Source organism: Micromys minutus (assembly GCF_963924665.1).
Source record: "Micromys minutus genome assembly, chromosome: 1".
In the NCBI taxonomy this organism is placed as follows: Eukaryota; Metazoa; Chordata; class Mammalia; order Rodentia; family Muridae; genus Micromys; species Micromys minutus.
Window position 1 is genome coordinate 77,318,884 of NC_137969.1, and position 27,477 is coordinate 77,346,360.

At 37.2% G+C, this 27,477-nt stretch overlaps 1 protein-coding gene and 1 pseudogene across 3 annotated transcripts in view; both read right to left on the minus strand.

Moving 5' to 3' along the window:
* KIFAP3 (kinesin associated protein 3) overlaps positions 1-27,477 on the minus strand; it is a 110,380-nt gene that overhangs the window by 76,529 nt on the left and 6,374 nt on the right. For both annotated transcript variants that reach the window (XM_080932881.1, XM_080932882.1), the window contains exons 3-10: positions 26,703-26,857; positions 24,803-24,858; positions 23,453-23,594; positions 18,954-19,053; positions 17,508-17,632; positions 17,082-17,180; positions 10,029-10,207; positions 6,920-7,082 (exon numbers count right to left, since the gene is read on the minus strand). In XM_080932881.1, the coding sequence (XP_080789007.1) occupies positions 6,920-7,082; positions 10,029-10,207; positions 17,082-17,180; positions 17,508-17,632; positions 18,954-19,053; positions 23,453-23,594; positions 24,803-24,858; positions 26,703-26,857 (1,019 nt within the window). The remainder of the gene's footprint in view (positions 1-6,919; positions 7,083-10,028; positions 10,208-17,081; positions 17,181-17,507; positions 17,633-18,953; positions 19,054-23,452; positions 23,595-24,802; positions 24,859-26,702; positions 26,858-27,477) is intronic.
* LOC308436417 (golgin-45-like) lies at positions 13,913-15,338 on the minus strand (annotated as a pseudogene). Its single transcript has one exon. The product of its transcript is annotated as a golgin-45-like (transcript).

The following is a 27,477-nucleotide window of genomic DNA, read 5'->3' on the forward strand; positions in this document are numbered from 1 at the left end:
TACACAGCTATAAATTATCCTCAGAGTTGTAAACGTGAACGAAAGGCAGTGATACGTATGCACACACTGCAGAGCCAGCATGAAGAATCACTTTAGCTAAAGTACGCCAACTCCTAACTCTGTCCACAGGGTAACTAAAAACTGGGTAAAAGCCTGGGATTTAGGTACTGTCCTAAAAATGTGAGATTAAAATCCCAGTTACTTGGGATTGTAGGAACAAGATTATCAATCAGTAACCAATTTATGATAGGTTAAGAATCTCACAGACACCCCTGAATAGCTGGGAGCCAACAGACTACCATCCAAATGAGGACTATTTCCTATGATAGTGAGAAATCCCACCATCACCCACCAGAGCAGAGGAAACCGTCCCACGGGAACTATGCTACTTCCATGAAAACTTTTTTGTCTGACCTCATGGGTCCAGAAATGAAACAATGGCCATACCTTGTTCTAGACTGCTTATTTATGTACATCTCTTCCCAGTCCCTAATTCTTTCTCTTTCCAAATAAGTACTTGGGGCCACTGAACTCTTTTACAACATTGATTACATCTCCTCTTGTGGCTTTGCACCGTTTATCTCACTTTAATTGATATAGCAGGTAGCCAAGATCAGTCAGTTACATCTGGAAGAGTCAGGGCTCTTGCCCTAAAACTCCAGGAACAGACTTAAGTGCAGTCACCTTAGTTTATGCTTTAATCATATCACTACCACTTTAATAGTACAGAAAATATTTTAGAAAATACATCTGTAACTGATTTTAAGAGACATCTTGCAAACTGAAAGGCTATATCCCCTCAAAAATCAGACACTGAAACCTAACCTTCAATGTGAAGATGTGTCAGCCTAGGACTTTTGGGAGGTGAATATATCATTAGGAGAGAGCGCTATGTCTGTTATGAGAAGTAACAAGATTGTAGGACAAAATGTGGGCAAAGACTCCAGTGGCAGGCTTCCCACACACACACTGTCAGGCACATACTCATGTGAGAACCCACTTCCCAGTGTGAAGGAAACTAGGTAAGAGATCACAGCACTTGGTTTCAGGATAATAATTGCAAAGATACACTGAAGAAAGCAAGAAGGAAAGTGCCTGTGTCTTAGTTTATCTAAACACAAGCAACACAGCACTCAAGGAAGCATTTCCATTTGGGTGAGAAAGGTAATTCACTCCATAAAGCAAGTACCTACACCATGTGAACCACAGCGAAACAGTACTGAACAGAGCTCCATGGCGGGTGTCACCAGACCAGCCTTGGCCCTCTAGACTATGTATGCCTGGGCAGTCAAGTGCTACCTTCTACTGCCCTTTCTTCAGTTTTGTGCAATAGAACACAGAGAAAGACTCTGCTTTCTGGATGGCAGAAGAGCAAATTAAGCACAGATCAGTGCTAAGTGAATGAAATTCAGCATCAGTAGATCTAAATAGTTCCTGGAGCCCAGGCTAGTATGTAGACAGAACCTCTAGACATGCCTGTTGGTACACTGATACCCAAAGCAAAACTGGGTCCTCAATAACATCACCTGCAGCTGGATGCAGGAGTCTTGGTGGGTCTTAATCATACCATGACCCAAAAGGATCTGGGCTCTAGGTGCAATCTGGCAGTGTGCTGTAGGTGATGAGGATACCGGCAGCCCCATACACTCTCCAAACTCAGGCTGCATGAAGGAGAGAGCAAAAGTCTACTTGGGAAAAGAAATGAGCAGGTACTTCAGAGTTTTATAACTGATCCTCCCATGGTGAGATAAATACCAAGTAAAATCCTTTGAGCCTGAATCCAGGAAATGAATAAAAATGAACATTGTGTCTCTTGGCTCCAATAAAAGCTTGAAGTGGCAAAGTATCCATTTTAGGCATTCATAAACTCCATCTTAAACAATACATCAAGTTCACATTTAGGCCAACTTAGCTTTGGGCTTTTACAGCAAAAGCATTGAAGCTAAGTAAATCAAGGAGGCACACATTACAAACTCATACTTAGGGTACCATCTAGTGGTGATTCAACAACAGTGACCACAGGCTCTGAGAAAATTAGAATCCTGATTTAGAAGTCCTGGAAAAGAATGGACAAATGACAGAGAATAGGTTTTATCTAATTGTGAAGAACACAGGTACCCATGTGATTACAAGTAAATTTTACAGACCTATTATCCCACCACAAGCACAAAACAGGGCCAGAAACTGAGCAATGTTTATGAACTCATGGAAAACTTAAAATTGTTACTCTCTGAGAACTCAAATTCACGTGAACACACAGGAAAAAGTCAATAAGCACTTACTTATCAGACAAAGGAAGAAGAGGAAGAAAGTAATAAACCCTAGACAAATCCTTAGCTGGAAAGGACAGGAAAAATGTGGCAGACGGTATCCACAGCAAAGCACATCAGGGTTCAAAGACAGGCTGCCTGAGAACACAGCCACAGGAGCCAACAGGGCTTGAGAAGAGGATCTACTGCACCTCTGTTGAGTTATCAGACCAAACAGACGTGAGCAGCCAAAGCAGTACGAAGTTTATTCAAGGATAGTAACAGAAAACCCTACACAGAAATAAATTCAAATAGCTGCATATACAAAGGCCAAAAATTACATTTTAAATTCACAAATACACAAAATTATAACATAAAACATATATGCAAGCTTCAAAAGTTAAGGATTCTTAAGGAGCAGGGGAAAAAAAAAGAGAAACAAATAAAATTTAAAGGTATCCCAGCCTCTGAGAGTGGACTTACAGCAAGGGCCTCACAGACGAAGCATGTTGGAAGCTAGAAAATACTAAAAAAAGGTAAAATGGGATATTAAAAAATTCGAAATGCAGGGAGGGTTGGAATATAAGCCCACTGTTGTATTTGAAGGTAAGAAAGGAACTACAAAGGAAACAGAACAAAGTCAATTTAAAAGTTATATAATGGCTCTAGGACATCCTGATATGAACAATGACACTAAATCAAACCAAGTAAACTCTCCAAGTAAAGGACAGAGTGCCAATGGAACTAACTATTTTATGCGCAGCAATGTTTTATCTGCATGTGTATATTAAGGTCAGAACATGGGACCAGATCCTCTGGGGCAGGAGTTCCAGATGGCTGTGAGCCACTTGCTGACAACTCTCGAGCCAGGACAATGGATTACTTTTACAGTCCCACTAAGCTCACAGGATTGTTCAGTGGGTAAACACTCTTGTCATTAAGCCCAACAGCCTGTGTTCAACTGCTGAGTCCTACATGGTGAGAGAGAACTACCACCTGAAAGTGTCTTCTGACCACTGTATGCACCTGTGTGGAACGCACCCGCATATCCTGCCACATATGCATGTGTGTGTACACATTACACATGCTGAGATACATGTAATAAAAATGAAAAGGTTCAATTATGTGATGAATACCTCTAAGAATACATGTATACTAAAAGCTAATGTGAAGAAATGGGTAGTTCATACAAATAGATTCTAAAAAGGTGTTATCATCTACATACAGCAGAAGGGGTAACGTTTTATTCACTTTACATTCTGACTGCATTTCCTCCTCTCCACCCCCTCCCACAGTCTTGCTCCTAGCTCCTCCTTCCCAGAAGTAATTTTAATCAAAAGCTATAAAAAGGGACATAGAAAGTAATTATATAACAATAAGTTCACCTTATGAGAAACTGAAAGAACTCAACACATCCAGCAGTCAAAACCGCAGAGGTGACATACGTCGAAGAGAAGCAGAGCACCGTATCTCACAAGACGAAGTTCTAACCAACAACCTATAGGCCTAGAACACACATTTAGAACAGCTCATCCAAGAGCTGCACAACACACATACTTTTCACTGACGCCCAAAGTGCTCCACAGCAGATCATGTGGTAGGCCACAAAACAAGCCTTGGCAAAAGAAAAGAATTACATTTACCTAACCACAATGTAACAAAACTAGAAATCAATAACATATAGAAATTTAACATATACATCCAACCAACTGATGAGTAAAGGAAGAAAATGAGAGGGAAATTTAAAATGATTCTCCAACCAAATGTAAATGAAAACACAGCAGTGTGGAGCACGGAAGAGCCCTGCATGTGAAGAAGTCCTGGGTGGATGTGTGCTGTCCACATGAGCTAGCCATGTCTAGAACCAAAGCCTCAGACCCATGAAAAGGTGGCAAAGCCCTCTACTGGTGAGTAAGGCTCTGGTGAATGACAAAGTCTTCATGTGGTTTGAATGTGAATGTTGACAGTGCGTTCAGAAAATGCCCACTGTAGCCCCAGTTCCTCTTACCCTGCCCAGATATTGCACAGAAGGCCTGATTCCAGCTTTTCTGTGTTTATAAATATGTCTTTTTCCACCACCTCTCTGCCTTAGTGAGGTCAATTCCTTGAAACTTAATAAGATTCAAAACCATGTAACATACCAAAAATCCAAGATATATGATAAAAGCAGTTTTAAGAGGGAATTTTATAGCAATCAATATCTCTATCAAAAATATCAGTAAATTTCAAACAACCTATCATTTCATCTAAGAAAGAAAAACAAGAACAAGTTAAATCAATATTGAGAGATCATCACTGCAGAAATAAATGAAAAAATAGATTAAAAAATATAAGTACTCAACACAATTATGAAATGGCTTTGTGGAAAGAAAAACAAAATTTACACACTCTAGCTAGACCAATAAAAAGAGAGAAAAATGGTTTAAGCAGAATTAAAGACAGAAGAGAAACTATTGTAACTACAACACAGAAATACAAGAAATTGTTGTATCTGTATAAACTGTATGTCAACAAGTTTGGTAACTGAAAAGAAATGGATAAATTCTTGGACATCTATGTCTTATCCATATTAAATTATGAAGACACCGAAAATCTAAATAGACTAATAATGAGAATCAATTAGGAATAATACTTTCTCCTATCAACAATGCCCAGAACCATATGGCTTCACTGCCGAACATGACCAGACATTTAGAGAACTCAAACCAATTCCTTTCAAGCTATAAAACAAACAAACAAAACAACAATAAAAACAGAAATGGAAATTCAATGTTGCTGTGAGTTGAGAACTTGATATATATACAATATTAAAACAACAACAACAATAACAACAACAAACTGGTTAATAATCCTAATTAGCACAGATAAAAATAATTCACTAGCATATAAAAAAACATTCATCACCATAACATGATATTCATGTCAGAAATGAAAGGATGGTTCAATCAATGCACACAAATCAATAAAGATGATATGCCACATAAACAGAATGAAAAAAAATCCATCATCTCATTAGACAAACCCCAAACAAACCCAAAACATTTAATAGAATAAAATATCCCTTCATAGAAGAAAACTGAGAAAATATATGTTGAGGCCCTATACATAAAGATAATGAAAGTCACATACAAGCCCAGATAACACACTCAATGGACAAGAGCTAGGTTTCCTTCTAATTTGTAATTATTTGCAAAGTTTATGATCACATATGTTGAAAGCTTTTAACAGCCTACCTTACTTAAATTAATTTTTAAAAATACAGCAAAATTTCAATATGCAAAATAAACAATTAATTATAAAAAATTATAGACATGAATGAGCCAATCTTATTTTTAAGAGGTAAAATCATGCCTGGTAATGCAGTTTAACCAAAGTAAAAGATCTCCATAATTTTATAAAATATTTATTAATGAAAATGAAGGATACACACACACGCGCGCACACACACACACACACACACACACACACAAACACACACTGCGTCATGTTCCATTCATTTTTCATGAAATGGAAAAATAAATATTGCTAATTATTCATATTACCCAAATTTACAGATTCTCTATAATCTTTGTCAAGATATCAATGACATTCTCCACAGAACTAATAGAAATAATACTAAAGTTCATATGAAATCACACATTCTGGCCAATCAAAGCAATTTTGAGGCAATAAAAAGCAAGAGACATTACTTGCTTTCAAAGCCTACTAGGTACAGTAACTTGATAGTATAGGTGCTGGATAGAGGAGTGAGGAGCAAACCCTGCATCTACCATGATTCCTAATGAAAGGTGCTGAGCACATGCAGTACATCAGAACCAGCTCTCCAGGAAATGTCACTTAGCAAGAACATCCTACACGTGTACACACAATCAACTTAAAATGGATTAAAGATTAAGTTAAGACCCATAACTATTATACTATCGACAAAACTACAGGAGAAGTGTTTCAAGACATCACAGAGGAATAAAACCTTTTGGAAAAGATCCTCAAAGCTTAGGGAACAAAGCCAAACTGAGTAGTAATACATGAAAGTCAAACTCTTCTACAGAACAAAGACGATAGTAAATAGAGAATCTACAGAATGGAAGAAAACATTTATAAACCTTCCATTTGGTAGACAGTTAAAATCCAGGCCATAGAAGGAACTCTAAATTTCAGTAGGAGTTAGTAAAATAACTCAATTAAAAGTGTGCAACAGACTCAGCAGAAAATGCCAGGCAGGGAAGCAGGATCAGGATAGCTGGTCATGCACTGGAGTTGGAAAGCACAGTGAGTGGAAAGTGGAGTGGGCTAAAAATCCTGAAGACCTGGCCCAGTGACAACTTCCTTCAGCAAGACTCCACCTCCTAAGGGTTCTGCAGCCTCCCCTGTGGTGCCAGGGCACTGAACATTCAAACACATGACTCTGGGAGAGGCATTTTACATTCAAACCATACAAAGAAATAATGAAGTCAATGGGTTTAAGGTCCTATTCCAGTTCATTCTACAACTAGAAAATTCTGAGGACAGGTCATATTTTATTAATATGCTTATTATTTTAACTCTTCAATTTTTAGTTAGAAGACCTGATAAGGGGAGATCTTTTGCATAGACATCTTTTCTACACTGGGTTGAACTTTTCAATGATGTGGCAAATGTCAAGAAAGAGCATCATCGATGTTAAAGCATACCCAGGAGCGCAGTGAGCTTTGGGAGAAGTCCAACTTGTACCATCTTATTCCTCAGGCCTGTGTCAAACGAGAGGTTTAAGAGGAGCCGGAGGGTGATATTCAGGAGGTCTTCATGCTCACAGGGTATCATTTTTACCAGTTTTTCAACAATATCCATCTCTACCTATAGTAAAAGAAAATCTGCATTAGATTATAAATGAGATATAAAAGGTTACAACATAGCTTGTTCCTATTTGAATGTGTAACTATTTAATTAATATGCATTAGCTTATATATTCATTTCAACCTATTACTCAAAAATTTATATGAAAAATCAAAACTTTTAAAGACAATTCTTAGAATCGTGTCTTTCTTTTTTTTTATGTTTAATTTTTTTTTTTTTTTTTGCTGTCTAGTCCTTATTCCCTTCCCACTCCTCCAAAAGTTCTTCATCCCCTTCCTTTCCTGTCTCCGAGAGGATGTATTGTCCCCCGCACCCCAGCCAGGCCTCCACAGTCCCTGGGGCCTTAGTTCTTTGGAGGTTTAGTTGCCTCTTTTCTCACTGAAGCTAGAGCAGTCCTTTGCTGTATGCGTGTCTGGGGCCTCATAGCAGCTGGTGTGTGTTCCCTGGTTGGTGGCTCAGTGTTTGAGAAATCTCTGGGGTCCAGATTAGTTGAGAATGTTGGTCTTCCTATGGGGTCTCCCTCCTCCACAACTTCTTCCAGCCTTTCTGTAATTCAACCACAGGGGTCTCCAGCTTATTCCATTGGGGATGTAAGTATCTGCATCCGCTCAGTCAGCTGCTTGCTGTGCCTCTCGGAGGGCAGCCATGACAGGCTTCTCTGTGTAATTACACCATAGCATCAGTAATTTGTCAGGCCTTGAAGCCTCCCCTTGAAATGGATCCTAATTTGGGTTAGTCACTGGATTTCCTTTTCCTCAGGCTTTTCTCCATTTTTGTCCCTGAGGTTCTTTTAGACAAAAATTCTGGGTCAGAGGTTTTTATTTTTAATTGGATATTTTCTTTACTTACATTTCAAATGTTATCCCCTTTCTGGTTTCTCCTCTGGAATTCCCCCATCCCATCCCCTTCCCTCTGCCTCTATGAGAGTGTTTCCCCACCCACCCACTCCCTCCCATTTCCCTGCCCTGGCATTCCCCTACACTGGCTTATTGAGCCTTCACAGGGCCAAGTACCTCTCCTCTCCTTGATGCCTGATAACACCATCCTCTGCTACATATGTTGCTGAAACCATGGGTCCCTCTATGTGTACTTGATCTGTACTTCATACCATATTCGAACTTAACACAAAATAAAATGACCAGACTAAAACAACAATGAAACTCTACAAAACTTCTTGAAGGAAGCTTTTTTGAGTTAAATGAAGAATGCTTCAATACGACACTAGACCACAACATGCTAAAGGCATTTTTTTTTTATAAGCTGGACTTCACCAAATTATAACCTTAGCTCTTTATGGAAGAATGAAAAAGACAAGCTACAGAGAAGAATAAAATACATGAAAACCTATAACTAATAAAAGCTTTGCATCTAAAAAATATATTTATTAAAATTAAGTCATTAGTAAAAAATAAGCAAGCCCATATAAAGTCCATCTTTTTTACAGTTGCTCTTAAAAATCACATGCTAATATAACACACTCTTATAGTACATAAATGAGATGCCAGGTTAATGTATCTCTATTAATATAATATATATTATCTCTATTAATATATAATATAATATATATAATATATATATTATATATATATATATATATAATATATAATATATATAATATATATTATTCTATCTCTATTCTATAATAAGTAGATATACATGGAAGAGGTGAGAGTAATGTTATGTCCCATTCCTAGCTGAGAGTCTTTTGGCATTGAGGCTGTTGTGGAGAAAGATTCAGTTTCTTAGGGACATAGCCCTGAGAGCTCACCCATTCTCTAGTAAATTACCCTATGCCATGCACATACAGGCGCATAAAGAGACTCACTAGGTTACATAAAGTAAAAAATAAAAGAGGTCATGAATTCAGAAAGGAAAGTGGAATATGGCGGAGAGCAGGGCAGGAATTGAATTTGATCAAAACACCATATAAAGATATGAAATTATCAATAAAATCATTATAAAAATTTCTGTTAGTCTTGCTTGAAAGCAACAAGAAAATAGAGTTAAAGGGTTTGCACCTATGATCCTAGCACTTGGGGATGGAGGCAAAAGATAAGTAGCTAAAGACCAACATTGCCACTTACGGTTGAAGACAGACTACACTAAATGACACGTCATTTCAAAAGACTCCCAACTGAACAGCAACAATAAAAATAAAAATTAAGTTTTCCTTCTCAGGAGCAAAAAACCCCAAACCTATGAAGCTGAGTTTAGAGATACATTTTAGCACAGTACTTGGTGTCTGTGATCCTTTGCTATCTCAGCATAGATTAAATGTGTCATGCATGTACAGTCTAGCTGAGTTCTCAAAGGACTAATTTCGAAAGATGCTGTCACTTATAATAGCATTTCTCCCATGTAAACTTGAAGCACATATGTCTAAAGTGAAGATCTGACGACTCACAAAATTAAACACTTCTTATATCTCTGGATGAGTAATTAACTTTGCTGAGCCCCATTTTTTTCTTTCCCAATAAAAGTGATCTTGGATGAGATAAACTGTTTTCTATCTTCCAATTCTGTGACATCACTGGAAGTTAAATGTAAATGTAATATTAATGTCTAGAACATTCTGCCATATTTACCACTTCAGGATGATCATAATTATAAGCATTTAGTGAATACACAAAAGTCAGAAATGTAAGAGCTAAAATAGTTTAAGTCACACCAAATGAACCTGAAAATATAAGCTATTTTCTTAAGGATATTATATATATATGTATATATATGTATATATATATATTCTATAGCATATTAGAAAATAATTTTACTCAGAATGCTTCAATTATCTAGACTACTAATGATATCAGCTATATAATTCCTAATAAAGCTGTTACTGTTATAAAGTATTCACAATTACCTTAATAGTGGGTAGAAAAGGTTTTATCACAATATCTTAACTTTAAAATGACTAATGTGGACTATTTGAAGATGCTTTGTCATTACCATGTCATTTTTATTCTCCATAAAAATACTGAGCTTCTTCAAGAACGACACGACCAGAATGAGCAGCTCAAAGTTGTCCCGATCAAGGGCCTTCACCAGCATGTGGACGATGTTCTTGTTCCTCATCTTCAGCTCCGTGCGTGTGTCCTCCGCAAGATTCAGGAGCAGATAGAGGGCCACTGGGAAACGGAAATACACCAGAGATCAATGAATGGTATATGGAATCAAAGATTACAGATCGGTTCTATGTACCAAGGTCATAAACACAGTTCTAAAAGGTTCCATATTATTTAAAAATTTTAACATAATTAAAACATTCAAGCTTTATCAAATGAGACAGATATATCACACAGAGAGAATCCTACTCCTCCACCTATAGCTTATAGTTATATAGTTTAGTTAGTGCACAATATATAAACCTCACTGTACATTTTCACATGTCCCATGTCTATGCTGTTCCTCTTCCCTCTGCTCCATCCCAAACCCTGGTTGTTCCTTTCCTCCCCCAACCTTCATTTCTGCTTCCATGTCACATGTGTTCCATGTCACATTATATTCTTATGAAGCCGAGACCACAAAAAATACATATGATGGTTCCCATTCTCCATGAGCTTAGAGCATAATAATCGTTAAATGACATTTAGTGATATGTAAGTCAGCAAACAATAAAGATTAAATAATTTTACACATTAAAAAATAAGGAAAGATATCATTACACAAAAGTTCTGTCTCCAGTGACGGCTGTGAGACATGGTAATCACTAGGGCTAATTTGAGATATGAATTTGAATATGAGGCACAAAAGCATCTATTTCTCATATTCAAATTCATTTTCTGTTAGTCCCTGGAAGAACTGAGAAGTTTAACAGTACCACTTGCTGAGGGCCTGCCACCACATTAGCTTTTTGAGGGAGGCAGAGGGAGGTATGGAGTCAGTGGCAAGGCCAAACTCTATTTATCTTTGGCAATTCTGTCTGTAACTCTTTGCCACTCTAAGGAAAAAAGCCACAGGATTCTGTAATAAACTGTTAGCATCAGGAGATTAAAAAAAAAGAAAAGAAAAGAAAAGAAAAAAATGAGAAAGCTTAATTATTAATTAAATTTATCAATTTATTAATTAACTGAGTACTCAACTCGTTTTTATGCTTCAGTGTGTGCCTGCTTGTCTGTATGCTCACATGTATGCAGTGCTCCTGGAGGCTAGAAAAGAGCACTGGATGGCTCAAAACTGGACTTAGAGGTAGATGTGATCTCCCTGATGTGTGCTGGAAATGAAGCCCAGGCGTCTGGAAGAGCAACAAGCACTGAAAATTGTTGAGCCATCTCTCCAGCATCCCACAATAAAAGAGCATTTATATGAATAAGGAATGATGTACGCTTCATACCATCTGGCAGACAATTAAAGATTATCGGGCCATTTAAAGGCACAAGAAATACAAACCCAAAATGGGAGAAGTTGGGGAGACATGTGGGAGACAAAAAATAAAAATAAAAAAGCCTAAAAGTTCTTAGCAATGAAATGGAATATAAACACACTGCCCGAACTAAGAGAAGAGGTTAGTGAACATGAAGACAAAATCATAAATCATCTGAAATTAGACACACAAGAGGAAATATCAATGTCACTAAAATCTCTGGAAACCCATTTATCTGGAACAAAATGACTGCTGTGTAAATAACCTACAAGTTAAAAAAAGTGAAATGAAAATTAATCTTAACTAAATAAAATTATAAATAAAAAACATGAATATATGTGGGTTGCAGTCAGAGGGAACCAAACTCTTGGACAAATGACCTCAGCTTCCACAAACAGAGCAAATTAAGATCTAATAAAAATTCAAAAACTGATCAGCTGGTGTTGCAGGCTTTAAATGACTGCTCTGAAAGCAACTATTTTAAACTGATGTTAGTGTATCTGATGCACAATGCATCTGACTGGAAACAAGTCCACTTGTGTATCTAAAGTTTACATGCTATACAAAATTAACAGATAAAGAGCATGTAAAGTTCCCACATGCAAAGTAGCCAACGGCTATTGCTCAGCACAACGCATTTGCAGCAACCAGCTAAGCCTAAAGGAGAGACTAACACTGGCTTTAGCCAGCCAGAAGCTACCCTGAGCTAGCAGCACAGCAGGCCAAAACATGCCCTGCTTCCTGTAGCTATGGGCTGGGATAAATAGCCTGAGCTAATTCTGAGACTACAAGGGAGGTCTTGTATGAGAAAATGAGACAACTCATACTATGTAAGCCTTTTAAAGATTGAGAAGCATTAGGTATTTGCAAGCCAGTTACTTGTTTTTCCAAATAGTTTTATTTTTATTGCTGTTTTTGTAAAACCTTCTAGCTAACTGTTGTGTATTACTCGATAGTTGTGTTTTCATAGTCTTATAAGTAAACTGTTAAGAGTCAACACAAGTCTAGCTTCTGACAAAGAAACCTGAACATGGGTCAACAGTGGGTGGGACCATATCTTGGCCAGGACTACTTAGATGTGCGTCTCCTTGACCCTCTATTTGAACTTTGATTTCACTTTAGAATTCCAAAGACATACTGGAGGGTTTCTCTGTATTTGTTTGATTGATCCTCTTCCCCATGTGACCACATTAAGTCAGCCACGCCCCCCGCCTCTCTCTCTGTCTCTCTCCCCCCTCTTTTACACTTAAAATAATTTATATAAACTTTTCTATTATCAGAACACAGTCTATTAGCAAACATACACAAATGGGGGACAAAGACAGTGCCAAACAGACATGCACATACATGGAGAAGTGACTTTTTAGCAAAGTCAGAAACTAATTCTGTCTTTGAAATAAATGGTGCATAAATAGCAACATATTCATATAAAAAATAAAAAACTGACCCATTCAACTGTATTCAAAATATACCACTGATTTTACCACAAACCCTGGAATGACAGAACTTAGAATAAAACACAGCACAACTCACTGAACTCCAGTTAGGGAATATATTTTAGATACAGTGCCAAAACAATGATCCATAAAAGGCCAAATATAATTCATAAAAACTAGAAATTCTGATCCTCAAAAGACATTAGTTGTGAGTGAAAAGATATACCAGAGTGGAAGTCTTTGTGAATGAGTCATGTATTTTGTAAAGGTTATATAAATCATACCACACACAAAAATATAATACATATACATACACATGTATACATACAAAATAATCCTTTTAAAGAAAGAAATAGGATCTTTATTGCCATTTAAAGCTATAAAAATGGTTCAGATGAGTCAGACAAAAATAGCAGGTTTTGACACTGAAGTACACTTTGGTTAGACAAGATTTGTCTTTTGAAGATTTCTCTTATAGGCACTGCTCCAACTAATTTGTAAAATTAGGTATATTTTTGATAACAGATTTTTATGAATATTTAAAGGCAAATAAATGAGCATCTTATGGATAAAATATTCAACAATATATTTAATAACATGTAAACTGACAGATTACATTTTTCTCTAGATCTTTTTTCATCATTAGCAAACTAGGTGCTCCTGTTTTGCTGAACACCCAATATGAGTTGGTAATTATGACTGTTTCCTTTGTCAACTGCAACAATGCAGAAGACGGAGCCTTGTAAAAACCAAACAGCATGGAACACTTTAGTTGAAGTATTTGTTGTAGATCCAAAATACTTTTTTATTTTCCTAATATATTTGTTTAGAAAGATTAACCCTTTATCCCCGTGTTTCTAAAGGCCTCTTGTTTACCCACAATGTGACCATAAAGGGACTGCAAATCCCTTTTTCCTGTACCCCAGCTATTCCACTAGAAGACTTGCTCTATAAAGGGGTGGACATGGCCACATCCCTTTACAGCGCATGGCTAAAATTTGACTGTTTTCTCTTTTATGAACAAAATGAAACCTGTTTATAGTTTATATAATAAAATATGTAACACAATAATAATATAGGGCCTAGAAGAAAGCTATAAAATCCTCTTAGATTTTAGTATAAATACTATGTACTGGGAAGTATTTTGTACTTTAAGTATATCTATATAGCTTCACTTTCTTACCCTGAGATAGTTGTTAAGAAAAATAATCTGGAATCCAGTACATGGAATAGCTTCATGGGTATGTATTATATAAAGATGAGCTGATTTTATTTCTAGCATCCTAATAATCCAGGCTCCCAAACAGTGACTGTGGGGTACTAAGCAAGCCTCCCATAGACCACACACTAAAGAGCAATAAGCTCTCCCTGGCAGTGATTGCAGCAATTGAAAGTTATATTTTCATATCTGGTATAGGGATGGAAACGTCCAATATTTTTCTTTGTAGTGAGTAATGTGGCTGGTGAAGAGTCAGCAAATGGGTTGTCCGGAGAGCTTTCTGAACAGGCAACTGGATCCGCAGAACCTTTTCAGCCATTTTCTCAGCTGGGGTACTGTATAATTCTACTGATGCTGGAGATGGCTAATGTCAACATTTTCCAACAGATGAGCATGTCTTGCTTCTGCCAGCCTGTGGTTTATGAGTGCTAGGTCTGCTGTGCTGTGGGGCTGTGTTAGGGGAATATGTCTGCTCTCTCCCCCACTGTAAGGAGACCAAGAGTTCTTCCAAAAATTTCTGGGTAGAGATCATTTCCTGACGAAACTGTTCTAATTCACTCAGGTGATCCTGTATAACGCTCTGAGTATCTCAGTTCTGATGCTGTAAAACTACCCTGAAGTTTGTTAATTCATCTGCCATTACCCTGATTGCAAGAAATTTACTTCTTCACACATTGCACTGTATTGACATCCATTCCAGCTGTTTAGAAAGTTGTGCTGTGTTCCGACATAGTGCTTTGTTTTCTAAGATGAGCTGGTTCTTCTCCCGGGGGAGATATTCAAAGTGATACTGTGGGTCATCCCCAACAGAAGCCACCAGCAACTTTTTTAGCTCACGATTTATCTGTTTGTACTCGGAGCAGATTGGAAAGGTCTTCTTTGTCCTGAAGTAGCCTCCTTTCAGAATTCTTGAGTTTTTCCAAAACTTTCTTTACCTCTGAGAGTTCTGTCCTTGGGTCTGTGACCACCTCTGATTGATGGTAGAGTTCTTCTCTGTGATATCCTAGGGACTAAACCTTTGTGTTCTTGGTGGGAATGTCACAAGAGATGGCAGCTTTGGGAACAAATATACTGACAGCTTCAACCTCCTCTGTTTTTTCATTAAGAATCTTCCCCCGCTGAATAACACCTGGGCTGTCTGAGGGGACTGTCTTACGTGGACTTGAAAGGACATGTTGATTTATGGGTTGGACTCCGTGGGTGACTTCAACAGACTTAGGGGGCTCCTCTGTTTCCATTCCATCTCCTGAGCCTTGGATTGTGGTCAAAGTAAGTATGTCAAAACTTTGAAGGGTAATCATTTTTTCCTGTCACTAATGAAAATACAATCCAAGACTTTCACTGAAGACCTCTGATATCCTTATTTCCATGTTCACCGCTCGGTTCGTCCCGCATTCAGCAGCCGGCTAACTTGTGAACTCCTCTGGCATTCAGAAGCCAACCCGCCCAAACCTGACACCTAGCTACTTGCCCACTTTAATCACTTCCTATTACTCTCAAAATAATTCTAATAAAATATGTGAAAGGAGATTTCAACAAAAGAAACGCAGATTAACATATGAAGGGACTCTCAACCCAACTAGTGGGCTGGGTTCAACTAGTTCAAATCAAAACCCTAAATATATAAAATTATAAGCTAACTAAAATTAATAATATTGATCATATCAGTCGTTTTTCTTTTCTTTCTTTCTTTTGTTTAAAAGACAGGACTTTTCTGTGTATCTCTGGCTGTCCTAGAACCTAGCTGGCTTTAAACTCAGAGACTGCCTCCTGAGTACTAGGATTAAAGATGTGTGCCACCACCTAGCTCCTATCGATCTTTTTCAGTAAAATAACGGGATTTTTGTACACTAACTGTGGGTGCATTGGATAGGAGGGCTACAGAGAGAACACGTCTGTGTAGTGATAGTCTTTTATACAGCAATATTGCTCACTGTGCCATCTCTGATATAAATATGAAATGATATCTGCCCATACAAAGCCCACAGATGGATACTCAAAGCAGCACAGCAAAGCAACTGCCAAAAGCTAGAAAGAATCCAGAAGAGAATACAAAAAGTTACCAGATACAAATAATGAAAAGAAAAATACTGATAAATTCAGCAGCATGGATGTGTCCTTATTCTGACCAACAAGTTACTGAATAATTCCACCTATTCCTGTAAATTACTAGGGAAGGATGGAGAAGAGAAAACGAAGGACAACAAAGATACAAGGCAGCTACGGAACGGTCTGCGTCTACCGTGAGTATGCCACAGTCCAGTAACTACTCGCATAAACTAAGATATACCAATCTCTCAATAAAACTGGGTGAACAGAACTTAAAACATTTGCATAAATAAACATTCTGGTTAGGAATGGAGCTTACTGGTTTACATGTGAAAAAAGCCTTAGTGTTTGAAAATTCCAACAAAACAATTATTTTTAAAGATCTAATGTATTTTGGCTTATATGCTAACCCAGGTAAAAGTTACTATATTCTAGTCTTTTCAAGCATTAAATATTGAAAAGGTAGCTGGCTTCTTTTCCAATAGACTGAACTTAGCTATACAACTTCAGATCTTTAAAAGTGGCTGGGAGACAGGGTTCAGCAGTGGGATGCCTGCCTAGCAGTGCAGTCCTTGACTTTTGGTTCCTAGCAATGCCAAACCTAACAGCAAACTTGAACAATTCAGTGTAGTTAGAAAAGCTAAGAGTTATCAGGGAATAAAAACATATCCATGTGTAAACATTTCCATGTACAAAGGTCATCAAATAAGCAATGAAATAACCCCAAATCCATAGTGACTATAAGCCAGGATTCTAGTACTCACTGAAAGGATCCATGCCATTCTAATTAAATCTTAAGTCTCTGCATCTTAAGTGATGGCAAGTCTATTACTATTATTCAACAGATCTTTATTAACTAAAAAATATTTTGAAAGCTAAAATAATTTTACATTAGTTCTGAGTATCAGGTTACAGGAAGTGATCAGGAGCCATACCTCTCAATAGCTGTTCTTGCTTCACCACAAGTCCCTGGTATTTTTTAAAGGTTTTGTCATAATCCTTTCTCAAGGTTTGATTTTCAAGGTCTTCATCAAGTAAAATCAGGTTAAGGATCACAGCATGAACTGAAGTGAAGAAAACCTACCAAAGACTACTTTGAGAACAGTGCTATTAGTTTTATATGCAAATTGTTGTCATTATTAAGTCACAGCTTCACTGTGTAACTCTGGGTGACCTGGACCTTACTATGTAGACTCAGCTGGGCCCTGACCCAGAGAGACCCACTTACCTTTGCCACTGGAGTACTGGGGTTAAAAGTGTGTGCTACCAAGCCTGGCTGCAACTAGAGCTATATTCCCCACCCTACTATCCAAAGCACCCAAGCACTGGAATTATTAGGTCAAATGGCACCTAAAGGATATCAGCTTTCTTCTTCTTAGAAAGTTCTTCTTGCCAAAGCTCGTGTCTTTTTAACTCATGATCAATGATATTCATACACAGCGCTCCAATTTTATAGTGAGTAATGAGCCCATGAAAATGAGAAAAGCTTCAAAGAAGAGATTTTAATATACATTAAAAAGAGTGCATTTTGTTCATGTAAGAGAAATCATGGTTTTGGCCTAAACTGATATAAACCATATAAAACATAAGCCTGACATACATTTCAATGGATGAATATAATCACAGTATAATAATTTTTAAAATAAATTAAAATTTAAATTTAAATAAATTTAGATAAAAATTTGAAATTATAAGATTATTTTAAATATGTGTTAACATGCTACCCTTACTTTAAATAAAATTATAAGCATGTTTTTATGATTAATTACCACATTAGCAACTAAAATAGCTTTATAATACATTTTGGAATATTGTCTAACAAAACTAATACTGTAATAATACTAAGCATTCATTTTATTTATTAGATATATGTTTGCTAGATAATTAATTTATTCAAGTATTTATTTAATAAAATTACTTTGCTAATGCTGGTTTATTCAGATTTAATTAGCTAAAATAATTTCATTAAAATCTCAATAATATCCTTATTAAAGAACATATACATGTAAATAAAATATATTTAACCACTAAGACAATAAACTTCATAATTTATTAGAAACATGACTAGAACTAGAGGGTATTATGTTAAGTGAAATAAGTCAAATAAAGGAAAGCAAATGTCATACGCCCTTGTTCAGATATCTGGAAGGAAAGAGCTGACTTCATGTACAGAGAGCAGACTAGAGACTTGTAGAGGGTGAGGAGAATAAAGGAATGGCGGACGGTGAGCACCAAGAGAACATACAATAAGACAGGAAGAATAAGGTCTAATTTTATAGCACAGTATGGTAACTACAGTCCACAACTTAATATATTTTAGAAAGAGCTGGAAGAGAAGAATTCAAACATGCACAATACAAAGAAATGGTAAGTGTTCAAAGAGTTGGAAATGCCAATCACCTTGATTTAATCATTTATATATTGTTATGTTTAATCAAACTATTACACTGTATCTACAAAGTAGGTACCAAATTGATAAAATTGAAATACAGAAGTATGTCCTACTGAAGAAAACATGGCTATTACAATGACAATTTTATATAGGAAGGAACTGAGGCCCAGAGAGGTTAAGTAAAATTACCAAGAGCACACAGCGACTAAACAGCAGACATTACATTCAAATTGAGATCATCTTCCTCCAGAGACATAACCGGAAGCCAAATGGAGTGTGTATGAATGTGTGTGCAGGACAGGGAAGAACAACAGGGTAAAAAGCCAGCAATAAGACGCAGAGCGCAGACAAAGACTGAGAGAACCAACACACACATGGGCAGACAGCAACAGAGGTCCTTAGGATCCATACTTACCTGGAGAAGCAGAAGAAGATATAAATGATGTTTGTAGCTAACTCAACGCTTTGTTTCCAGTCTTCTCTCAGGACTCTCGCTAGCGCACCCAGGGCAGTTTCTAAGGAGAAGGAAACATACGGATATGATCATTTATCTCTCCTTTGATATAAAGGGAGGTTGGTTTTAAATGTCTACTTATGAATAAGTAACAAAGCCAAGCTGGAACTGGAACAGAAGTCGGATGTTTCTTTCCAATACAGAAAGCTAATTTAGAAGAATAACTTTAATTCGAAACACCTGACATACATGTGTATGCAGTAAGAAATCAGCTGTGAATCAGATAAATGCGACAGTAAAGTCGTCTGAGGCTGTCCCATTTCCTGACTTGTTTATGCTTGGAATCTTACTACTGTATTACTTTGCTTTCTTTTTTTTTAACCTCTGAGTTACTCTATTAGGACAAAGACTAGAATATACACAGAATATAAATGAGCAGTTTAGCCAACTTAACTCTATAAAGGTAAATAAATTTATGTGAAGAAAAGTAATATTTTTATGCTACATACCAAAAGACATAAAAATAGAAATTTCAGAAGATAAGCTTTTGTAAGTATATGAGTATCTTTGTTAGAAGGTGAATATCTGGAGATTTTACAAGTTGTTACAAAAATTTTAAGATTGTTTGAATGAAGATGTGTCTGTGGTCCCTATGTTTGCACATGGGTGTGCACACACACAGAAGCCAGAAGCGGATTCTAGGTGTCCTTCTCAAGTGTTTGCCACCTTACTCATTGCCACAGTGTGTCTCAACTGAACTCAGAGGTCCCTAAATGTCGCCGCCAGTACCTTGCTGCGAGGATTACATGTCTGTACTGGGGTGAAAAGTGGGATACACACTCCCTCAGGTATTCACATGGGTGCTGGCCTTGGATTTAATTCTATACAGCACAAATAAAACTACAGAACAGACACCAACAGTATTGCACTGGTACAGGCATCATCAAGTAGAGCAATGGAAAAGAAGAAAACAGCATCCCCACCACTGTGTAGAAGTGTACCTGGACAGGAGACAGTCTCCTGAAGAAGAAACAGCATCTGTCCATGAAGGAATAGCAGGCACATGGGAACAGTAACAAGAGAAATTTGGATACCCAGGTAAGGTCAGGTTCTGATAACAAATTAGATATCTGGGTTCTGATCACTAACTACATGGGAATGAAGGACTGAAGAACATGGAGAAACTTCAATTTACATCTCTGTACCCACTTCTGTCTTAGTTAGTGTTTTACTGCTGTGAATAGACACCATGTCCATAGTACAACATTTCATTGGGGCTGGCTTACAGGTTCAGAGGTTCAGTCCGTTATCATCAAGGCAGGAACATGGCAGCATGCAGGCAGGCATGGTGCAGGAGGAGGCAAGAGCTAAGGAGGACACAGTCTGAAGCTTCTCCTAGGTTCCACACCACAGGTTGCTTACTGAAAGCTGGGGGCATGGGGTGCAGAGAATGTCAGTCACCATCACTTGTCCTGGAGTTTGATTTTACTCAGGGCATTTGGAGGAAAGCACTGTGGTAGCATCATAATGCCAGAGATGCTTAAGAGTTTATTAGCATGATTAACAAAAAGGCTATTCATTTTTAAAAGAAAAGCTAAAAATCAGGTATTTTCAGGAGCTTTAAAGGGGTCAAACATATTCTTCTTAAGTCTATAAAGCCACACAAAGGCACACAGTTGTATGCCTACTATAAAAAGACCTAGAAAGCCATTAATCCATCAATTCTGGCTGAATTTGAAACAATTGTTAGGGGTAAAGTCTGAAGTATGAAATGCGTCAACACCTAACACACAGAGAGGCCTTCAGCAAGGGCAGGGAGACACTATCATCGGGCTTTTGTAGTCTTTGCCTAGTCACTGCTGACTAAAATGAGCTAACGGAGCACATATGTCAGTGACTCTCTAGGGGAAGGGATACCAACTGCACAGTTAATCCACAGAACTCAGCAGACAAATGCGTCAATAAAAAGCCTCAGGGTGGCAGGAATATGACTTCCAAAGTTTCAACGAAACAACTATCCTAGGAAGAAATACCCATGAAAATGGCCCGTGTTCAGGTAATAAAGTCATCAATAGAGACTGTCCATGAAAAGTACAGACACCGAGCTACTGAGACAAGGAATTTAATTCAGTTATGATTACATTTAGAAATTAAAGGAAGGGCTGGTGAGGTGGGGTGGCAGTGAGGATCATTTACTGTGAAATCATGAGTTCAGATCCCAGCCCCCAAACATGCCAGCAGGCACCTCACACATCCTTAACCTGCTCCCAGGGGTGAAAACAGGGGCATCCTTGAGATGTGCAGGAATCTAGCTGGGTTGTGAAAACCTGTCCCAGACCCAAGCAGACACCATGAATGTAAAAATTGAAGTGAACCATTTCTACTTATTTGAAGGCAGGTATGCGGGAAAATGAGAATGATAGTTTATCAAGGAGACAGCAATTATCAAAAAAAAAAAAAAAAAAAAAAAAAAAAAAAAAAAAAAAGACAAGCAGAAATCCTGTAATGAAGGGTACAAAAGCTAAAATACAAATTCACTGGGAATCTCAGCAGCAGACATGACACAGGAAAAGCTAATACAAACGTTTTAGATTAGTCTGAAGGAAAAGGAGAAGGCAGTTAAATGAGCAGACCCTGAGATCTCTAGAGAACAAACACCCCAGCATATACATGCTGAAGCCCCAGAAACATGCAAGTGTGCAATGAAATAATAGCTAAAATGCCATGCTTGATGAAGATCAAGTGAACACGTTCCAAGTACACCCCTGAATGACATCAACACTTAAACTGACCATGGTCATGGTCAGACTAATTCTGAAGAGAAACACAGATGTGTGTCCACACGGCATCATCAGGAAGATAAGCAGATTCACCTCAGAAAGCATGTAGACATGAGGATGGAAAAATGACACATGGAAACTGCAAGAGAATTCCTGTCATCTGATGGGGGCACAAAATTCCTTATACCCACAGAGTACCAGGGAACCAGGATGCTAAACACAGGTCTCTCCTCAAAGGGATTTCCACCCAGAAAGCTGGCAGTGGATATTGTTAACGATTGGTGACTTTTGGCTCTCTGCAGCAACAGACTCACCTAGAATGCTTGCTTATCCCAGACGATTCCCTTCTTAGACCAGTCTCTAGCTCCCACCTAATGGGACCCATCCTTTGGAGGTGTCACATATATGGCTGAACTCTATGCTATTTTACTCAAGAGACCACACTAGATTCTAGGCCTTCTAGCTCTAGAACCCGCCCTCATGCTCACAAGTACTTTGTAAAGGGTTTCTATGCAGTCACATCTAAGCTTTTCTGTGCACCCCGAATGGGAATGAGTGTTGCCTGGAAACTTTTTCCCAAATTGTGCTGTGTTTTTAATATGCTGACAATAAACAGCCTAGTGTCAGATTCCCCACATTTGATCCAGGTTGATGAAACCAACCTGAACAGAGTTTTCACTCTCACCTCTCCACAGACCCCTGTAAGGACTCCCTCAGTAACCTGCCTATATAATTCCAGGGCTTAGAAGGTAGGTCATGGGACAAGCGGACTAGCTGGACTAATCCTATCTTCAGCTCTGGTCCAACTGAAAGACAAATATAAGGCAGACACTGACCACGCAAAACTGGCCTCTACACACACATATGAGAATGCATACTTCTATGAACATGTGTGCCCATGCACTTGTGAACACACACATAGATATGCACATACTCTATACATATGCAAGAAATGTCATTGGTATTACAGTACAAAGGAGTGAGGAGGGGAAAAGAGCCAAATGGTGTATTAGAAAAAATTTTTGTTTGCTGATAAAATTAGGTAGGCATTAATTTGGACAAGATTGTTTGAAACTGTCAAAGTAATGTCAAGGCATCACTAAGATAACTCAGGAAACCGTATTTATAGAAAATTAGCTTCAAATAGTAAACTAGAAAATACTTAGCACAGAAAAAGAAAACGATGATGGAAGAAAACATAGAGTAAAAAATGGTTAACAATTATGATAAAACAGTTCTTAACCAAAAACATGTTAAAAGTTTTGTCATTCATAGCAAATACAAAATGAGAAAGACTACCTTATAAGCATTACACCAATGTTAAACAGACTAAACACACCAACAAACAGAAACGGATTAAAGAACCTATGGTGATCCAGTCATAATAAGCTAGTTCTAACAGAGTCTTATGATTCAAATACACAAGCAGGGTGAAAAGAAAAGATTGAAAAAATAGACCTACCATGTAAAGAGAGAAGGAGAGGAAGATAAATAATAGACTAAAAACATCCATAATACATAAAAAGAGAAAATTAAAATGCAAAATTAAATATTTAAGACATGAAAAACATATATATGTGCATTTGCACGCATAAAATATTTAAGATCTCAGTACAAACTTCAAGAGTAGGTTTGTTTTACATGATCTCTCTACTTTTAATATTTAGAAAGAGAAATCACCATTTAATAACAGCTCTTCCAGGTTATCAGGATTTCGAGCAAGCTGTAGAATCAAGGCAGAACCCCGAACCTTGTCTGGAATGTCTTCATACAAGAGCTCAATGTACTCATCCATGTCATTAATGTTGGCTACTTCATCAATCTGAAACACAGGTAGGAAGCACTCAGCAGCTCTCACGGACAGAATCACTGTCGGATGGATGGTATTTTGTGATCAATATATTACGTATCATAGCAACAAGCAAAGAACAGATAATAGCTATCTTTTTGTAGCTAGAAAATTTAGGGAGACATTAATCTCCCCACAAAACCTTCAAAATTGTCTTGCCTACAAGATGTGGGGAAATTAAGATTGAGCAGACTGAGGGAAGGGCCAACCAATGACTGCCCCAACTTGAGACCCATCCCATGTGAGAGGGCCAATCCTTGACACTGTTCATGATACTCTACTATGCTTGTAGACAGGAACTTTGCATTAATTGTCTCCTGAGAGGTTTCAGCTGATAGAGGCAGATGCAGAGACCTAGGTGGAGCTCTTATGGAAGAGTGGGAGACAGAAGTGAGCAAGTCTGTGGGGGTCAAGAACACCACAAAAAGACCCAGAGTTAAGTAATCTGGGACCCTGGGGACTCACAGAACCTGGGCCACCTACCAGGGAGCATGCAGGAGCTGGACCTAGATGCCTTACACATTTGTAGAAAATATGCAACTTGGTCTTCATGTGGGTCCCCTAACAAGTGAATGGACCTGGAGGCTCTCTTGGTCTCTGTTTCCTGTCTTAGGACCCCCTTTTCTCCATACCTTGACCTCAGTGGGAGAGGATGTGCCTAGTCCTGCTGAGACTAATGCCCCAGGGTGGAGTGGTACACATGTGGGGCTTGCCTTCTCTGAGAAGAAGAGGAAGGGGCAATAGTGGAAAGAGTTTGTAAGGATGAGACTGGGAAGAGGGGAGGGAGAGGGCTGTGATGGAGATGTAAATAAAAATTTTTATGCCTTGGTATACTAGAATGCTGATATAAAACTATAAGCAAAATAAAATGGAACATATATAAACTCTACAATTTGTCTCTCAATGTATTTTCATGTAATTTGAACCTACTATAAAAGATTAAATATTTTGAAACTTACTTCAAAATATTCAGAATACTTTGCCACTTATTTTAATAAAATTAAAATTATGTGTTGTAAAGCACTACTGCCAATTTTTGTTTTATCAATTACGAATTGATTTTTCAGTATCTCTAAACTGAGTCACTTCAAATTCCACACGTGAAGGACAAGGCTATATGCATTGCTGACAGTAAAAGCTGAAGGTCTTTCATTCAATAGAGGAGAATTCACAGGTCTTACCTCCATCCCTTCAAAAGGAGGTGGGTCTTTAGGCTTGCTTGATTTTTCTTTTTTTTCTGTAAAAAGATTTTTAAAATCCTGAGAATTAGGTTTTAAGGGTTTCAGAGTGACTCTTTATTTTAAGTACTTGAGTTTAATACTGCCTAAGCTGGGGATATAAAACTACATATTTGAAGAAATTTTTCTCAATGCATAAAATAAAATATTTCCATATAAAATTCAGCTATTTGTTCTAATTTGTTCTAATGATGCAATCAGATACATCAGCAAGATTAAAAAACATGGTATGACTAAAAAAAAAACCAAATAATATAAAAACTAAAGTTAACCACGAATATTAAGAAATAGCCAAAATTATAAGCTGAAATAAATACGAGTGAATGATTTTGTCTGAAAAGTGAAATAAAGAATATAAATTAAAAGATAAATATTTGATATTTACATCAACTTAATCCTCATTCATTCCCAAAGAGGCATTCAGAGGTACTACATTTGTTATTCATCTATTCAGCTAAAGGCATATTTTCATATTCTAAACAAAAACATGCCTACATTAAGATAAATAAATTAGAAAAGTATCAAAAGATGGATAGTTACAAATAAATATACATGTAAGAGATTTGATCCTTACTGGAGACTGCTTGGTAAGGAAAAGGGGATGGGCAAGGGATTATGATAGGATATTAGAGATAAGTGAGCGTTACATTCAAACGGTCCTAATACAAACCCTGGCTGTACACAATTAATACATACAACTACTACATGCAATTACTGCATGCTAATAAAAAGAAATACTGCTATGAAGTATGAGCAATAAGAAATGAGAAACATGCTCTTGACAATAAAAATGTTAGGGAAGCCTGGTGTCCCAAGGAGATATAAACAAATAATGAATTAAACAAGATTAGTCCTTATTCTTGAAGAGGCAGTGTCTGTGACAGATAAATTCTGTCTGTCTCAGATAATATATTATAAAAGTAGTTTAATGAGCAAAGAGAACTATCATTCAAGGGGATGAATAATAGTGTCAAAATTTGCTACAGTCCTCTTTCCTTGTTTTTATGGTGAGGCTTCTGCCTCTAAATTATAAAGAATAAAAAGTTACAAAAAAACTAAATCATTTAGATATAGTTTCAATAATACAGTAAAACATGTATCTCCAACTATTAATGTGCAGAAAGGGAATAATACTGACTTGTTATTTTATCCATATATAATGAGTACGTTTTTATATTTTTCATATAGTACATTCTAATCACTAAGCATTCAATAATCCATTTGCACATGTGTTTCCATTTTTATTTGAAACTATCTTTTTTATTTTCTGAGTTGTGAAACATTAACAACCCAGTTCTTTTTGTGAGAAATGAGGACAGAAAATGACAAGAACAAAGATAATGATGAACGCTACACTTCCCTAAGCAAAAGGCGTGAGCGTAATATCCTAGGGCCATGGAAAGCATGTGATATTTATCATGTACATAGTAATGCTTAAAATACATAATTCAACTCAAATTATAGATATGCATAAATAGAAAATTTAGAAAATATAAGGCTAATTAGAACAGAGAAGATATTTTCTACCCTAAATATGCCTTTTATTAATCTACAGTAGTTATGGTGGATTTACCCCCTTATTCCAACACATCCAGTGAAGCAGACTGACCACTGTGTGCAGAAGCATAAAACCTCCAATGTAGGGAAGCAAATACATATGTCTGTTCATCCTAACACTGATAAGAACTCACCACCACACTGAATACAGCTTTCATAACTATGTACTTTCATACTATACTGTACTGTATTAAGCTGTATTACATATAAAATAAATATAATATTTTGACAATGACAAACACTTGCCTTTGGTATTGCATTTAAAATTCCAGCCTCCTTCCCTTACCTTTTCCTGACAATGAGTCCCGGCGGTTCTGTAGATAATACAAAAGCTGTTCTACCTCATTTAGCTTTGAGGGATGGATGAGTTTACATTCTTCAACCACTTTCCGGGCCAGAGAAGTTATGTCTGTGTTAGCATTGAGACTCTTCAGACGGATGCTGCAAGCACATACCAAGTTCCAGTTCGGAATTATAGAAGTACATGACAGATTCAATAATACTGCTCTAAGGTGATCTGTAAATTATATACAGACTCTATACCTGGCCAAAGAATCTTATTAAAATTAAGATTTATATATAGTTAGGCTTATATAAATTGAAAGCAATATAAATCTCTTAGACTTTCTGGACATGCTATTTAGAAGTCCTGTTTGAGGCAGTGCTTCTGACATAAAAATCTTATTACTGAATATGAAATACATACTGCCACAAATGATATAATTTATGCCTAAATATAACAGCGTTTCCAAGTTTTTCTTTACATGCAGTCCTGGGACTGGAACCCAGGACCTGGCACATGCCAGACATACTCTGAGGTATTCCGGACTTGCTTCCTTTGATACTTGGTCCAGGATAGTTACTATGAGTCTATGAAAAAAAGATGGTGCCGAAAAACACAATGTCCTGTTTTCAGGGATTCATGGCATGGAAGAGAACTAGGAAAATATAAAATCAGGATCATCAAGTCCTTTAATGCAAGACTTATATTCAGAAGGAGAAAATGACCAAAGACTCACTGTATAAAATTACTTCTTTGTGAAGATAAGTTATTTTTGTTA